This window comes from Ranitomeya imitator, chromosome 9 (assembly GCF_032444005.1).
Source record: "Ranitomeya imitator isolate aRanImi1 chromosome 9, aRanImi1.pri, whole genome shotgun sequence".
In the NCBI taxonomy this organism is placed as follows: Eukaryota; Metazoa; Chordata; class Amphibia; order Anura; family Dendrobatidae; genus Ranitomeya; species Ranitomeya imitator.
The window spans coordinates 138,223,014-138,239,595 of NC_091290.1; the positions used below are offsets into that span (position 1 = coordinate 138,223,014).

The 16,582-nt window shown below is 48.1% G+C and overlaps 1 protein-coding gene across 1 annotated transcript in view; it reads left to right on the forward strand.

Moving 5' to 3' along the window:
* The window catches only part of GARRE1 (granule associated Rac and RHOG effector 1), a 40,564-nt gene that overhangs the window by 7,437 nt on the left and 16,545 nt on the right, over positions 1 to 16,582 (forward strand). The window contains exon 2 of the mRNA XM_069739203.1: positions 7,909 to 9,110. Coding sequence (XP_069595304.1) covers positions 8,628 to 9,110 — 483 coding nt within the window. The 5' untranslated portion in view covers positions 7,909 to 8,627. The remainder of the gene's footprint in view (positions 1 to 7,908; positions 9,111 to 16,582) is intronic.

Here is a 16,582-nt window from a genome sequence, read left to right on the forward strand (position 1 = left end):
GAAGTGTCATGTAGGGTGCCGGATTGTAGAGAAAAGCGCCATGTAGGGTGCAGGATTGCAGGGAGAAGTGTCATGTAGGGTGCCGGATTGCAGGGAGAAGTGCCATGTAGGGTGCAGGATTGCAGGGAGAAGTGCCATGTAGGGTGCCGGATTGTAGAGAAAAGCGCCATGTAGGGTGCAGGATTGCAGGGAGAAGTGTCATGTAGGGTGCCGGATTGCAGGGAAAAGTGCCGTGTAGGGTGCCGGATTAGCACATATAGTTGTGGGGACACAAGTTGTGTGACCTCCACAGATGGACACCTCCATGCAGGCGAGCGGAGGTGGGATCTACATACCTGCTCTGTGCAGGACTAGAGGATATAGTGGGGGCTGCTGACACATTGCAGCGCTGCCCGGCTGGATGCTTGTTGTCGTCTGTAAAGCACATGATCTATGTACAAGGTGGTCTTCTGTGGGATGACGGCGTGGGAACGTGCCGACTGCATTTAACTCTATTGTTTTATTATATTATTATTAGTTTTCGTTTTTTTCTGGGCACACTGGGCCTCGGTAGCCCGTCCGATCCCCTTTACCGACCCCTAGAGTGCGGCCGGGATCTCCATTCCTGGCCATTACATTGGAAGCCTGTGAGGGGACTGGAGGTGCCGCCATCTCTTTTTACCTTGTGATTGTTGATAATAGTAGTAAATACCATCATGACCCATCATCTTTCACCCATCATCGCTGGATCAGATAAGTGTTGTCCTCTATCCGATCACTGGACACAAGTGTCGCTCTCCTCCTCGTCACGTCTCAGATTTTATCTATATTTTGCCGTGTATTTGTGCAGTGAAATCGTCTCGTCTCGATGGCTTGCACATTTTCCATCCACATGCGTCTCCACCAGCACGAGCGTTCCAATGATGGCAGAATGTAGCCCTGGTGCTACAGGAGGAGCTGGATATTATCATAGGACATGCTCGGAGGGATGGCCGGTGGCTGCGTGCTTACGACATGGTGTCCCTGGCACAAGTCACCCTGCAGCCGTCCCCACCTTTTAAACCTCATCATAAGCGGATGATGTAGGGGAAGAGACCCTGATTCCAGCAATGTATCACTTATTAGGCCGCTTGCTGTATTTTTTGATAAAATCCCAGTTTTATCTGCCGAGCCTTGTATAACCCCACCCTCATCAGTGATTTGCCAGCTTTCTCTATACACTGTGCATAGGCAGAAAGTTGTCAGTCAATGGTGTTGAGCAGGGTTTACTAGTGATCTCCTGCTTATCAAAACTACAGCAAGCAGTCCAGTAAGTGATACATCACTGGAATCAGGCTCTCTGTCTCTACATGACACTGGTGATGGGTTTAACGAGCCTTGCAATATGACTAGGGATTATTCCCGTACCCTTAGATGGGAAGCCCCCATGTCCTTATGAAGGAATGCAGACGGATCCCACCCTACACACGGAGAACCTGTTCCTTTTCTATGGCTTGTCAGGTGGTAGGTTTCACCCTGATGATAAGGAATGTGAATGGCATGTGATGACCTCACGATGGAGAATTTCCCATGGAGAAGGCTAGCAATGCAGCCGCCAGAGGGCATCACCATGTGCCCCGGCGTCCAGTTCTGCCCCCATCTGTGAGAGCCGCAGATTTCATCCATTGATGAGAATTTGCAAGGAATATACAAAGTTTTGAGGGTTTTTTTCCATAACTGTCTCCAATCTCGTCAGACCCAAAATGAGTAAATCAGGTGGATTATCACTATTAAATAGTTTATTTTTATTATCATAGTTTACTTTTTTTTTTTTCTTCTATTTTATGGCGCTTCCATTTCCCCCGCGCGCGTTTTTTCTTGGTGTCAATGAGCGGTCCTGAATAGCTGCGAGGAATAATGGCCGCTTATCCCAGACTTGTGAATGAGGGACTGGCTGCCGGTTTCCGCCCAGCAGTTCCGCACAAGCCACTAATGAGGACACTGTTTTTGTGTTTTTTCTTTCTTTTCTTTCTTTGGAGGAGTTGTACATTCTTGTGGGAACAAGTTTGGATGGAGGAATGGTAAACATCTGCGGGGGCTTTCGGGTAATCCTCCGACTGTTGGGAGGAAATATGCGGTCATATCTTCATTCTGTGGCCGTCATCCATCGGCTTTAGCCCCCGACCACCGGGTAAGAGCGCGGTGAGTGATGGAGAAGGGCCACGATTCTAGGTTATTACTATGAGAATACGTGGCCTCGCTACCATCAGCTGGTTTCCTGTAGGACGTAGTGGGGTATCAAGTTATAAAAGCTTAGATGTATACAAGCCGCAGCGAAATATCACGATTATTCTATTATTATTTCATAAGGGAAGATGAAGGAAAATAAAATGTATCTGTATATATAAGTAGTTATAAATATTTATATTTTTATTATAAATAGTTTGTATTTATATATTTATTTATTATAATATATAAAAATTTATAATATTTATATATATTTCAACTTGAATGATGGTTTTACCGTACTTTTTAGATTATTTTTATTTTGTATATTTGTTTTTTGTTGTTTTTTTTTTGTAATACCTTATTACTTAGATTAGTATTCTTCTTATACACTAATTTTTATTATGCTTGTATGAAACATCTAATTTTGTTTTTTGTATTTTTTTCATTACGACATTTTTACTTTTTTGTATGGTTAGTCTTCTAGATTTTTATTAGATTTGTTTGCTGTTTTATTTTTTTAGTATTTCTATATGATACAGTGAATACTTTTACGTTTTCCCACCCCTTCAACTCTTAGTTTATATATTTTTTTATAGGCAATAATTATTTTTTCTTTAAACTTGCGTACAGTAACCAGTGACGTTACCCTCTCGAAGGCAACTTTCCCTTGTGGCAGATACGTGCACTTTTCCCAAATTATCAGCATATTACTATGGCTCTTAAGTCATATCCCGAGATTGTAAGAAATCGTATCCACCTGCTCTTGAAATTTGGCCGAAATGTAATCAACGCAGCGAATTTTAAATCTACTTCCTATAAATTTCAATGTGGATTTTACCCTTTGGGACGTGGCAAAAGTCTCCACACTCCGTGGATGAAACGCGCCCATTACTGGGAATTTTTTTTTTTTTTAAGGTTTGCTGTCATTACAGATGGGGATAAACAATAATCCTGAAATGTGGATTACCACCTCTTAAAGGTGGCTCGGGGCTTGCAGGATTCCTTTGTAGTGGAAAGCCCTGCCCAGTATACTCCTTTGTGGATGGACATTTCCCAGAACTCCTCTGCCCTTATCTATGGTGGACCTGCATGTAAGAAGCCATGGCGGCCAAGTCTGGATCCCACTCGTCACACCTAGGATGATGGGGGTGCCGCTTCCTGGCCCCTATACTCTGCTGCTAGCTCCTATCATTTCAGACTTGCTCGTTTTTCTGACTCTTACACTTTTGGAAATGTCACGTACGGGCTTTGACCTCCCTTCTTTCCACCTCCATACTTCATTTTGGCCAAAAATAATGGAGGAAATGGCAGACTTGTTATGAATGTTTGGAGACCCCCCGTCGCTCATGGTTGAGATTGACTGTCAGATTGCTGCCCCCCCCCCCCCAAAAAAAAAGTTATGCATTACTTCATATAACCTCCCTTAAAGAATAAATAAATCTGTGACGTGGCCACTATATGCCATGATTCTTTTTGATGAATCCCCCCCAGTTGTGTCCTCGGCCTGAGAAGATGGCGGTCTGCTGAATCTGCTCCATGTCTTCCATTGTTTCTGGGCCTGGCCGTGGCTCGGGTCTGTGAAGTATGCAGACATTTCCTGTTGGCTTTAATATGTCAGAAAGCGATGAAGCTTCTTCCCAAACTCTTCTGGTCACCTTCTGTCGCTGAATTCCAAGGGACGACGGGATAATGGGGAATGAAAGCCCCTCTGCCCCTTCTATAGTCCGAGCTCCGCAGCTGCTCGGTCCCAGATGTCACCTTGTCTGACCAATGGCCGACTTCTAAAAATAATGATCTAAATATGTGACCCCCGACATACTACCTTCACAGGCCCCTGGACGGTTGTGAAATGTCGGCATAAAGACGGCCCTTGTGTCTTCTTAGGAGGTTTTCCAAAAAGTTTCCGGGGAAATTTCAAGCACAGAGTTAGTCCCGATATTGCGGAGGGCCCCAAATCAAATGCTGGTGGGACTGCCAGTGATCAGCTGACAAATCTGCCTACAGCGCCTCCACAGGGGAGATGAAGCATTGCACGGTTTTTATTGAAAAACTGGTGCAGTCCCAAACAAGAGACCACTTGATAACAGGTTGGATCTTCATCTGAATGACCCAATAATGGCTGCCGGAGTCTTTTTTTTTCTCACCTTTCATCCCCCGTATAAGTATTTAGCATTAATTGTGGTTTGGGTCAGGACGGGTCATCGGGTCGGTTGTTGTAGTCCGTGTGGCTTTAGCAGATGGTCGCCATGCCGTCACCTGTTCAGTATAGCTGTGTGTTTCTCCAGTTGTCTCGGTCGTGGCGCTCGCTGACACGTGCTCTGTGCACTCGTGTGCGCTGCTTGATCTGTGTATGGAGGACGCTTTGGACGCCTGCATTCAGGAGGGTAAAAAATGATGTTCCGTGACTTCGAGAGGCGAGAAATCAAATCTTTTGTTTATAATGATTAAGTGTCTGGTGATTATAATCCTAATTCTAGGGTCTGTCCCGGAATAGAAAGCAGAATCGGCACCACACATATAAACAGACCCGAGCTGCAATACCACACACGACCTGTAGGCAGAGGGGGCGCTGTTACAGATTGTTCTAATGCTTCTGTGCAGCTTAAATGTATCTCCTAGGATTGTTATAAGTCTGGGTAAGCATTGTGCTGATACATTGTTGCAGACAGGTTTCACATAGTCTGGGTAAGCATTGTTCTGATACATTGTTGCAGACAGGTTTCACATAGTCTGGGTAAGCATTGTGCTGATACATTGTTGCAGACAGGTTTCACATAGTCTGGGTAAGCATTGTGCTGATACATTGTTGCAGACAGGTTTCACATAGTCTGGGTAAGCATTGTGCTGATACATTGTTGCAGACAGGTTTCACATAGTCTGGGTAAGCATTGTGCTGATACATTGTTGCAGACAGGTTTCACATAGTCTGGGTAAGCATTGTGCTGATACATTGTTGCAGACAGGTTTCACACCTCTGATCTGGAGAAGTGATTGCACTGGTTGGTGTGCAGCCTGCCCTGTTGAACGACCGCAGTCACTCCTGGCACTGTATACGTGCCCGACCATGGTGGAGGGAGCGGCTGCCAGATATTCCTGCCAGTGGCTTTTCTCCCCCTAAAGAATAGAAAGTGTAGATGGGGAAATTCAACAATATGGATATGGGCATCCTGTGACCTGTGGTTCCCAGCTTGTATCTCTATGGCCGTAGACTTTTTACATAAGCAAAGACTTCAGGCAAGAAGGGATCTAATTTTAATTTTCAGGGAGCTACATATAACCAAGCCGCCTCTAACAAAGGAAATGCCAGTGAGATTGTGCGCCCGCTGTTTATTCTGCCGGTCATCAATCTGATGGGACTCGTACACAATGCCAAGCTTGGCTTCTGGTGTTTATGGAGAAACTAAACCAGAGCCCGGCCTGTCCGAGAGGAGACGTCTGATCCCCCAGGGGTCCGGCCGTCTGGTTCAAGACCCCGGAGTGACCATCCACAGATATCCCCCCCGTAGTGCCACCTAAGGGTAGTTGCACTGTTAGTTAGTTTCCAACCCCTTCTAGAGCTCTTGCACTTTGCCTTAGAGGGTATCTGCCCATAGAGAGACCCCCAGGAGAGCTGCGGCTTGTTGGCACAAAGTGCTCCGTCACTAGTTCCCCAGTAACCCAGGAGCTGCGATCTGCAGCACAGTCCCATTCACCAACAATTGGGCCCCTCCTATGGATTGATGGGGGTCCTGAGGTCCGACTGTTGAGGTATAGCTAGGGGCCGCAGCGTGTATTGAGCGGTGCCGCACATTTGTTGCAGATATGGCCATGATCTCTTCCCGTAACCTGAAAAAAATTGAGCTTTTCTGCGGCAAACTCTGACGACGTCGCTGCCGATTTTCCGATAAATGGCGCACAGCGCTGCTCGCTGTCTTATCACTTCTCCTTATATAACTCGTCTGGGTGTAATCCGCCAATTGTACGAGCGCAGCTACTACTAATCCATCCGCGTAAGCTGTAATCTTAATCCGCTGACTAGCCTCATCTATCTGTCACGGTGTTAAAGGGACATGCTACCTATCTCACAAACGCCACTTCTTCTGACAATGTAATGTTATTACGAGCCCCCGATTCTACTTTATGGGGTATCTTTTTTTTGTATGTAGTGGTTAGTAACTGTAGTATAAAGAAGGAACCCCCCCTCCCCACCACCACCCCCACCACCACCACCTTTATTTCTCGGTGGTATAGTCTTTTTTCCCAGTCCGGACTTTTTCGGATGAATCCACTTTGCGCTTTAGGGTAATTGCCTTTTAAAGGCAATTGTAGAAGAAAATGTGTTGTGCGGCCGCGCTGATACTGTGACTACCTCAAATGTTTGTTCACGGTGTCATTCCCAAACTATGCGTGATCCGTGCCAGGAATGTCTTTCAATACGATTAGCCCTCAGTCCTTTTTTTTCACATTGTTCCAGGCTTTAATGCGCTGCGGTAAGAGAAACCATCATAATAATGGCGCCAGTTATGTAATGCCATCTATCCGTGGAAGCCATACTACTTAGAGGCGCAGAAGTTCAGTCCCGTAAAGCGACGATCGTCTCTTTCCTGCGCTGCATAGTCATATAACGGAGCGACAAATCGGCAGTTGTGAATACGGCTTAATTGGCGGTTTTTCACCAGGAATGGCGCCACACCAGTCAAGGATTAATGGAGGTGAATGGTTGTGTTTTTTTAACCAATCAAGGTTGTTGTTTTTTTTTTTTCTCAATATGGGGGGTCCCTCACAGGGGTGAGACTGACTGACCTCCCTGAGGCTTTATTTATTTTTTACACTTGGCAGGAGCGGTACGGTACAGCTGTTTAGGCGCTGGTGCCCCGATAAAAATGATACCTTTTTTGTAGAGATCCGATATACCAGCCGTGAGATATTGAGCTTAAAAGCCATATGCAAATCAGTCTGGAAGTGCACTGGAGGCGTGTAATAGAAGCAGTTGTAGAGCACTGACACGCCCCCGTGCACTTCCAGACTGATACTTCTACGCTTGATATCTCAGAAGTGGCACATCGCATCTGTACAAGAAGGGTATCATTTTTATCGGGAGACGAGCGCCTCCTCAGCCGTACCCCTACTGCTGATTTTTCACGGACTAGTTCACATTTACTGTATTCCCAGACCCCATAGCAGAAATCAGAAAACCTCCCCTAATCTTTCAGGTTTGAATAAGCTGTAAATATTACCAATAACACACCGTGACATTGGCCGAGGAGCCGCCGACTTCATTCTATAAAGGGAACATAGTAACTTATTACTGCTACAAGGAATAATAGTTTGGATTCTTAAAGGGATAGTTCCACTAAAACCGCCGTCCTCCAGACTTTGGTAAAATTGTGCCTCCACATCGGTGAATGGAATAAGTCTCGGGGACTTGTTCCAGAAATGTAATAGTAGGTCTACATTTTTAGAAATTTTTTTTTTTTTGCAACTTCTTAAAACTTTTGTTTTCCAGTTTCTCTCCAAGTCTGTGAGCTCTGACGGCTGAGGTTTTGTTACATTGTATCAGTTTTGGTTGAAGTTCCTGGTTAAAGTGTAAATGTCCCGTTCCCCGGTAGATGACAGGACAATGGCCACTTTCGCTTTGTCCGCTGCCGCCGCCGTGCTCCTCCTAGCGAGGCTGTGTAGGAATATTCTTGAAATAGCAAAAATGTAAAACCCTTTTTTATTTTTTTTTCTCTCTCTTGCCAGGAAATGACCTAGAGGCCTTACAAATACATGGTGTGCATTCTTTCTCCGGAGCGAGCGCAATCTGGGAGCTGCACTTGTTTCCGCTGTAACTAAACTACCTCAACAAAGCCAGAGAGGAAGACGAGGGGAGAGGAGGAACGACGAGAGGAGGGGGGACGTCATCCAGCAGCAAATCCCGTCAGAGACCCCCACAGTATTCCAGGCGTCTGGGCGCAGACTGGATCTGCCGGACTGTAGCACCCACACAAATCCCTCCGCATCGCTTCATACCCACCAGCTGTTGATCAGTGTGTTGGTTGTTATTATTTTTTTTTTGCCGTGCTGACTTTATTTTTAGTGGAATTTTCTGCTTTTTTTTTTTTTTTTTCTGGTTTGGAATAAGCAGATTTATTTATTTTTTTTTTTTTTTTTGCTGCTGGTGACTGAGAAGGGTTAACTGGAGCGAGGCGCACGTATATCAGCTGGCTTCCATAAGTTGTGAACTTGCAGCTGGGCTGCACTGAATACTAAAAAAAAAAAAAAAAAGAAATAAATCCCTTAGTCAGCGGATCTGCCGCCTCTGTGCTCCGCGCGTACACATTACACAGCCTGCCTTTTGGAAATGCCTTGTAGGAAACCCATGTTTGCCACCCTGCTGTACTATCTGACATAGCCTGGCATCCGGAGAGGTGGGTTTGTCGGCACGGCTGTTTTAGGTACCTGTGGCTAGTGGGTCACCTATGTATTGCTGCAGCGCGCAGGAAAGTAAAATGGACTACAAAAGGCGTTTTTTGCTTGGCGGGTCCAAGCAGAAGGTGCAGCAGCACCAGCAGTACCAGATGCCTGAGCTCAGCCGGACTCTGAGCGCACCCTTGGCCTCCACCACCCCTTTGGTATCTCCGGCCGGCAGCGGCTGCCCTAACCCCTCCACCCACACTACGCCCGTAGCCGACATCCAGCAGGGTATCTCCAAGTATTTGGATGCTCTCAACGTGTTCTGCCGCGCCAGCACTTTCCTCACCGACCTTTTCAGCAGCGTTTTCCGTCACTCGCACTACTCGAAGGCAGCTATGCAACTCAAAGACGTGCAGGAACATGTCATGGAGGCTGCCAGTCGGCTCACCGCAGCAATAAAACCGGAGATAGCAAAAATGCTAATGGAGCTGAGCGCGGGGGCGGCCAACTTTAAAGACCAGAACGAGTTCAGCCTGCAGGATATAGAGGTGAGCCGCTTTTTCTTATTGGAATTGGTAGATATGGGAATTTGCATGTTTTTTTTCCTTCCCCTTTAAGAGTGGGGTGGTATTCCTACATTTTACTGGGGTATACCATCACTTTATCATCAGACGGGGGACACTTTGGCCTCAGATTTCTAGGAAGAAACATCTATAGATGGTTGATTAAAACGTTTTCAATATTTTGGATGCTACAGTTGCGATGCAGACCATGCGTCTCCATGGTAACAGACTACAAACAAACTATATGTAGTCTGATTTTGCAGTCGCACACATTTTTTTTTTTTTTTTTTTTTTTGTTTCTTTCCGTTATGCTAATGTACATTTAAACGGCTAAGTAAAAGTAGGGGGATAAGACCGCAGGATTCAACCACAGATTGTTGTCTGTTACCATGGAGATACATAGGCTGCAGAGGAGCTGTGGAAACAAAACAGTAGGACATTTTTAATCAAGTCTCGTTTGTTGTGGGTTTTTTTTCTTATTGTATGTATATGAGAGTATTGAGAAAAAAATATTTGTGAAGGCGGATACATAGGGGCTGCATAGTAAAATTTGGCTTCAAGTGGAAAAGTTTCAGAAGGCTATTACTTGTTCCTTTAATATCTGGGGGGGGGGGGGGTTCTTTATGCGGCCCCTGTGGCCTGGTATCCGGGGTGTCTCTGTACGTGGCTCCTGCGCTCTGTTATTCAGGGTGTCTCTGTACGTGGCTCCTGCGCTCTTATCCGCAGTGTCTCTGTACGTGGCTACTGCGCTCTGTTACCCGGGGTGTCTCTGTACGTGGCTACTGCGCTCTGTTACCCGGGGTGTCTCTGTACGTGGCTCCTGCGCTCTGTTACCCGGGATGTCTCTGTACGTGGCTCCTACGCTCTGTTACCCGTGGTGTCTCTGTACGTGGCTCCTGCGCTCTGTTATTCAGGGTGTCTCTGTACGTGGCTCCTGCGCTCTGTTATTCAGGGTGTCTCTGTACGTGGCTCCTGCGCTCTTATCCGCAGTGTCTCTGTACGTGGCTCCTGCGCTCTTATCCGCAGTGTCTCTGTACGTGGCTCCTGCGCTCTGTTATTCAGGGTGTCTCTGTACGTGGCTCCTGCGCTCTTATCCGCAGTGTCTCTGTACGTGGCTCCTGCGCTCTTATCCGCAGTGTCTCTGTACGTGGCTACTGCGCTCTGTTACCCGGGGTGTCTCTGTACGTGGCTACTGCGCTCTGTTACCCGGGGTGTCTCTGTACGTGGCTCCTGCGCTCTGTTACCCGGGATGTCTCTGTACGTGGCTCCTACGCTCTGTTACCCGTGGTGTCTCTGTACGTGGCTCCTGCGCTCTGTTATTCAGGGTGTCTCTGTACGTGGCTCCTGCGCTCTGTTATTCAGGGTGTCTCTGTACGTGGCTCCTGCGCTCTTATCCGCAGTGTCTCTGTACGTGGCTCCTGCGCTCTTATCCGCAGTGTCTCTGTACGTGGCTCCTGCGCTCTGTTATTCAGGGTGTCTCTGTACGTGGCTCCTGCGCTCTTATCCGCAGTGTCTCTGTACGTGGCTCCTGCGCTCTTATCCGCAGTGTCTCTGTACGTGGCTACTGCGCTCTGTTACCCGGGGTGTCTCTGTACGTGGCTCCTGCGCTCTTATCCGCAGTGTCTCTGTACGTGGCTCCTACGCTCTGTTACCCGTGGTGTCTCTGTACGTGGCTCCTGCGCTCTTATCCGCAGTGTCTCTGTACGTGGCTACTGCGCTCTGTTACCCGGGGTGTCTGTACGTGGCTCCTGCGCTCTTATCCGCAGTGTCTCTGTACGTGGCTCCTACGCTCTGTTACCCGGGGTGTCTCTGTACGTGGCTCCTGCGCTGTTATTCGTGGTGTCTCTGTACGTGGCTCCTGCGTTCTGTTAGCGGGGTTATTTTCACTTGTGTGGCTATTGATGGAGCGTGAGAGTATAAATAAAGCCTCTTTTACTGGGGATGTAAGGTTAGAGGCGACTCGTGCGAGGATTTATTTTGGTGTCGTTTTGCCTTATTTGATGTCCTGCCCGAGTGCCGGAGCTGCAGGAAACATCACTTCCTGTCTCCCCAGACGTTTCCATGGAAGATGGTGAATGCAAAACAATCCGATCCTGCCAAGAAACCGAGTTCAGGAAAATTCCTACAGACCGCTCTGTCAGAAAAGCAAAAGAAACAGAGAGAGCTGTGGCCTCGGTGCCCATTGGCAGTGGTGTCTGTGTATATGACGTGTGGATGATGGGAGTATCTAGCAGTGATGTCTGTGTATATGACGTGTGGATGATGGGAGTATCTAGCAGTGATGTCTGTGTATATGACGTGTGGATGATGGGAGTATCTAGCAGTGATGTCTGTGTATATGACGTGTGGATGATGGGAGTATCTAGCAGTGATGTCTGTGTATATGACGTGTGGATGATGGGAGTATCTAGCAGTGATGTCTGTGTATATGACGTGTGGATGATGGGAGTATCTAGCAGTGATATCTGTGTATATGATGTGTGGATGATGGGAGTATCTAGCAGTGATGTCTGTGTATATGACGTGTGGATGATGGGAGTATCTAGCAGTGATGTCTGTGTATATGACGTGTGGATGATGGGAGTATCTAGCAGTGATGTCTGTGTATATGACGTGTGGATGATGGGAGTATCTAGCAGTGATGTCTGTGTATATGACGTGTGGATGATGGGAGTATCTAGCAGTGATGTCTGTGTATATGACGTGTGGATGATGGGAGTATCTAGCAGTGATGTCTGTGTATATGACGTGTGGATGATGGGAGTATCTAGCAGTGATGTCTGTGTATATGACGTGTGGATGATGGGAGTATCTAGCAGTGATGTCTGTGTATATGACGTGTGGATGATGGGAGTATCTAGCAGTGATGTCTGTGTATATGACGTGTGGATGATGGGAGTATCTAGCAGTGATGTCTGTGTATATGACGTGTGGATGATGGGAGTATCTAGCAGTGATGTCTGTGTATATGACGTGTGGATGATGGGAGTATCTAGCAGTGATGTCTGTGTATATGACGTGTGGATGATGGGAGTATCTAGCAGTGATGTCTGTGTATATGACGTGTGGATGATGGGAGTATCTAGCAGTGATGTCTGTGTATATGACGTGTGGATGATGGCAGTATCTAGCAGTGATGTCTGTGTATATGACGTGTGGATGATGGGAGTATCTAGCAGTGATGTCTGTGTATATGACGTGTGGATGATGGGAGTATCTAGCAGTGATATCTGTGTATATGATGTGTGGATGATGGGAGTATCTAGCAGTGATGTCTGTGTATATGACGTGTGGATGATGGGAGTATCTAGCAGTGATGTCTGTGTATATGACGTGTGGATGATGGGAGTATCTAGCAGTGATGTCTGTGTATATGACGTGTGGATGATGGGAGTATCTAGCAGTGATGTCTGTGTATATGACGTGTGGATGATGGGAGTATCTAGCAGTGATGTCTGTGTATATGACGTGTGGATGATGGGAGTATCTAGCAGTGATGTCTGTGTATATGACGTGTGGATGATGGGAGTATCTAGCAGTGATGTCTGTGTATATGACGTGTGGATGATGGGAGTATCTAGCAGTGATGTCTGTGTATATGACGTGTGGATGATGGGAGTATCTAGCAGTGATGTCTGTGTATATGACGTGTGGATGATGGGAGTATCTAGCAGTGATGTCTGTGTATATGACGTGTGGATGATGGGAGTATCTAGCAGTGATGTCTGTGTATATGACGTGTGGATGATGGGAGTATCTAGCAGTGATGTCTGTGTATATGACGTGTGGATGATGGGAGTATCTAGCAGTGATGTCTGTGTATATGACGTGTGGATGATGGGAGTATCTAGCAGTGATGTCTGTGTATATGACGTGTGGATGATGGCAGTATCTAGCAGTGATGTCTGTATATGACGTGTGGATGATGGGAGTATCTAGCAGTGATGTCTGTATATGACGTGTGGATGATGGGAGTATCTAGCAGTGATGTCTGTGTATATGACGTGTGGATGATGGGAGTATCTAGCAGTGATGTCTGTATATGACGTGTGGATGATGGGAGTATCTAGCAGTAATGTCTGTGTATATGACGTGTGGATGATGGGAGTATCTAGCAGTAATGTCTGTGTATATGACGTGTGGATGATGGGAGTATCTAGCAGTAATGTCTGTATATGACGTGTGGATGATGGGATTATCTAGCAGTAATGTCTGTGTATATGACGTGTGGATGATGGGAGTATCTAGCAGTGATGTCTGTGTATATGACGTGTGGATGATGGGAGTATCTAGCAGTGATATCTGTGTATATGACGTGTGGATGATGGGAGTATCTAGCAGTGATGTCTGTGTATATGATGTGTGGATGATGGGAGTATCTAGCAGTGATGTCTGTGTATATGACGTGTGGATGATGGGAGTATCTAGCAGTGCAGATGATGGCAGTGCTGTCTCTGTGTAGCGCTATGAACAAGTCCCAGGATTTCCTTGTGACGCCCTCGCTGTCCCCGCACATCAGACGCTCCCATACTCCTCTCCGTCTGCACCGTTTCCTCTCGGCTTTATCTTGACTAATCCAGACCTTCCTTCTCTACAGACTCCGACCCAAAGATCAAATAAAAAAGAAAACTGTATCCTCTGCTCCGCTGACTTTACTGGGACCCGTCATAGAGCGCTCCGTGTGCAGAGCGGCTTTCTGGCAGTTCGTGCCTGCGGACTGCAGCTGCGGCAATCCTGACCGTCCTGGACCGTGATGTAGAGACTGACGGACACCTCACTGTAGGAGACGGGACGGCTGCGCTCACTACATTCACACCTCACTGTAGGAGACGGACGGCTGCGCTCACTACATTCACACCTCACTGTAGGAGACGGGACGGCTGCGCTCACTACATTCACACCTCACTGTAGGAGACGGGACGGCTGCGCTCACTACATTCACACCTCACTGTAGGAGACGGGACGGCTGCGCTCACTACATTCACACCTCACTGTAGGAGACGGACGGCTGCGCTCACTACATTCACACCTCACTGTAGGAGACGGGACGGCTGCGCTCACTACATTCACACCTCACTGTAGGAGACGGACGGCTGCGCTCACTACATTCACACCTGACTGTAGGAGACGGACGGCTGCGCTCACTACATTCACACCTCACTGTAGGAGACGGGACGGCTGCGCTCACTACATTCACTCCTCACTGTAGGAGACGGACGGCTGCGCTCACTACATTCACACCTCACTGTAGGAGACGGGACGGCTGCGCTCACTACATTCACACCTCACTGTAGGAGACGGGACGGCTGCGCTCACTACATTCACACCTCACTGTAGGAGACGGACGGCTGCGCTCACTACATTCACACCTCACTGTAGGAGACGGGACGGCTACGCTCACTACATTCACACCTCACTGTAGGAGACGGGACGGCTGCGCTCACTACATTCACACCTGACTGTAGGAGATGGGACGGCTGCGCTCACTACATTCACACCTCACTGTAGGAGACGGGACGGCTGCGCTCACTACATTCACACCTCACTGTAGGAGACGGACGGCTGCGCTCACTACATTCACACCTCACTGTAGGAGACTGGACGGCTGCGCTCACTACATTCACACCTCACTGTAGGAGACGGGACGGCTGCGCTCACTACATTCACACCTGACTGTAGGAGATGGGACGGCTGCGCTCACTACATTCACACCTCACTGTAGGAGACGGGACGGCTGCGGTCACTACATTCACACCTCACTGTAGGAGACGGGACGGCTGCGCTCACTACATTCACACCTCACTGTAGGAGACGGACGGCTGCGCTCACTACATTCACACCTCACTGTAGGAGACGGGACGGCTGCGCTCACTACATTCACACCTCACTGTAGGAGACGGGACGGCTGCGCTCACTACATTCACACCTCACTGTAGGAGACGGGACGGCTGCGCTCACTACATTCACACCTCACTGTAGGAGACGGACGGCTGCGCTCACTACATTCACACCTCACTGTAGGAGACGGACGGCTGCGCTCACTACATTCACACCTCACTGTAGGAGACGGGACGGCTGCGCTCACTACATTCACACCTCACTGTAGGAGACGGGACGGCTGCGCTCACTACATTCACACCTCACTGTAGGAGACGGGACGGCTGCGCTCACTACATTCACACCTCACTGTAGGAGACGGGACGGCTGCGCTCACTACATTCACACCCTACTGTAGGATACGGGACGGCTGCGCTCACTACATTCACACCTCACTGTAGGAGACGGGACGGCTGCGCTCACTACATTCACACCTCACTGTAGGAGACGGGACGGCTGCGCTCACTACATTCACACCTCACTGTAGGAGACGGGACGCTGCGCTCACTACATTTGCAGACATTTTTCATCTCTTGATGTTGATCCTATTTGCTTTTCCTCCATTGCTGGTGGGATTTGGGGGTCGCTCGCTCGTGTGTTAACCCTGTGATCACGTCTGAGGTGGTCGCTCTCGTGTATTTAACCTGTGATCACGTCTGTGGTGGTCGCTCTCGTGTGTTTACCCTGTGATCACGTCTGAGGTGGTCGCTCTCGTGTATTTACCCTGTGATCACATCGGAGGTGGTCGCTTGCTCGTGTGTTTACCCTGTGATCACGTCGGAGGTGGTCGCTCTCTCGTGTATTTACCCTGTGATCACATCGGAGGTGGTCGCTCGCTCGTGTGTTTACCCTGTGATCACGCCTGAGGTGGTCGCTCTCTCGTGTATTTACCCTGTGATCACATCGGAGGTGGTCGCTCGCTCGCTCGCGTGTTTACCCTGTGATCCCATCGGAGGTGGTCGCTCGCTCGCTCGTGTGTTTACCCTGTGATCACGTCGGAGGTGGTCGCTCGCTCGTGTGTTTACCCTGTGATCACGTCGGAGGCGGCCGCTCGCTCGCTCATGTGCTTCCCCTGTGATTACACGGATCCTTCATTCATGTGTTTTTCTTGCTTGCACAAGACGTGACGTCTGCTTGTTTGACAAGCCGTGCGCTGTCAGACGTCAGGGGACCAAAATAGACATTTTATTTCCTCCCCATGTGAAGCAGCTGTGGACAGGACGCCGGCGCTCTCATCCCTCCTTGTCTGCACATGTCAGGAGGAAAATACTCAGAACTTCACTCCTATATACTGTACTTGGGTGTTTTTTTTTTTTCTGGATGTGCAGATTCTTGTTACTGCGTCGTCGTCTTTCTGAATTTCTCAGAGGGATTCTCCGCTGAAAGAACTGACTTTAGATTTATTAGAATGAAGTCCTGAATTTTCAGACCTGGTCGGTCGTTGGTCCTGGGTTTCTTCTAGCTTGTTCTCAACAAGTGTGTAGTCAGCTCTGTGTATGTGAAGGGGGCTGGCTGACTGCCTTATTTTAACCCTGCTGTTCTGTTCGGTCTGGGGAGACCTATTTTGAACTTTGGTATTT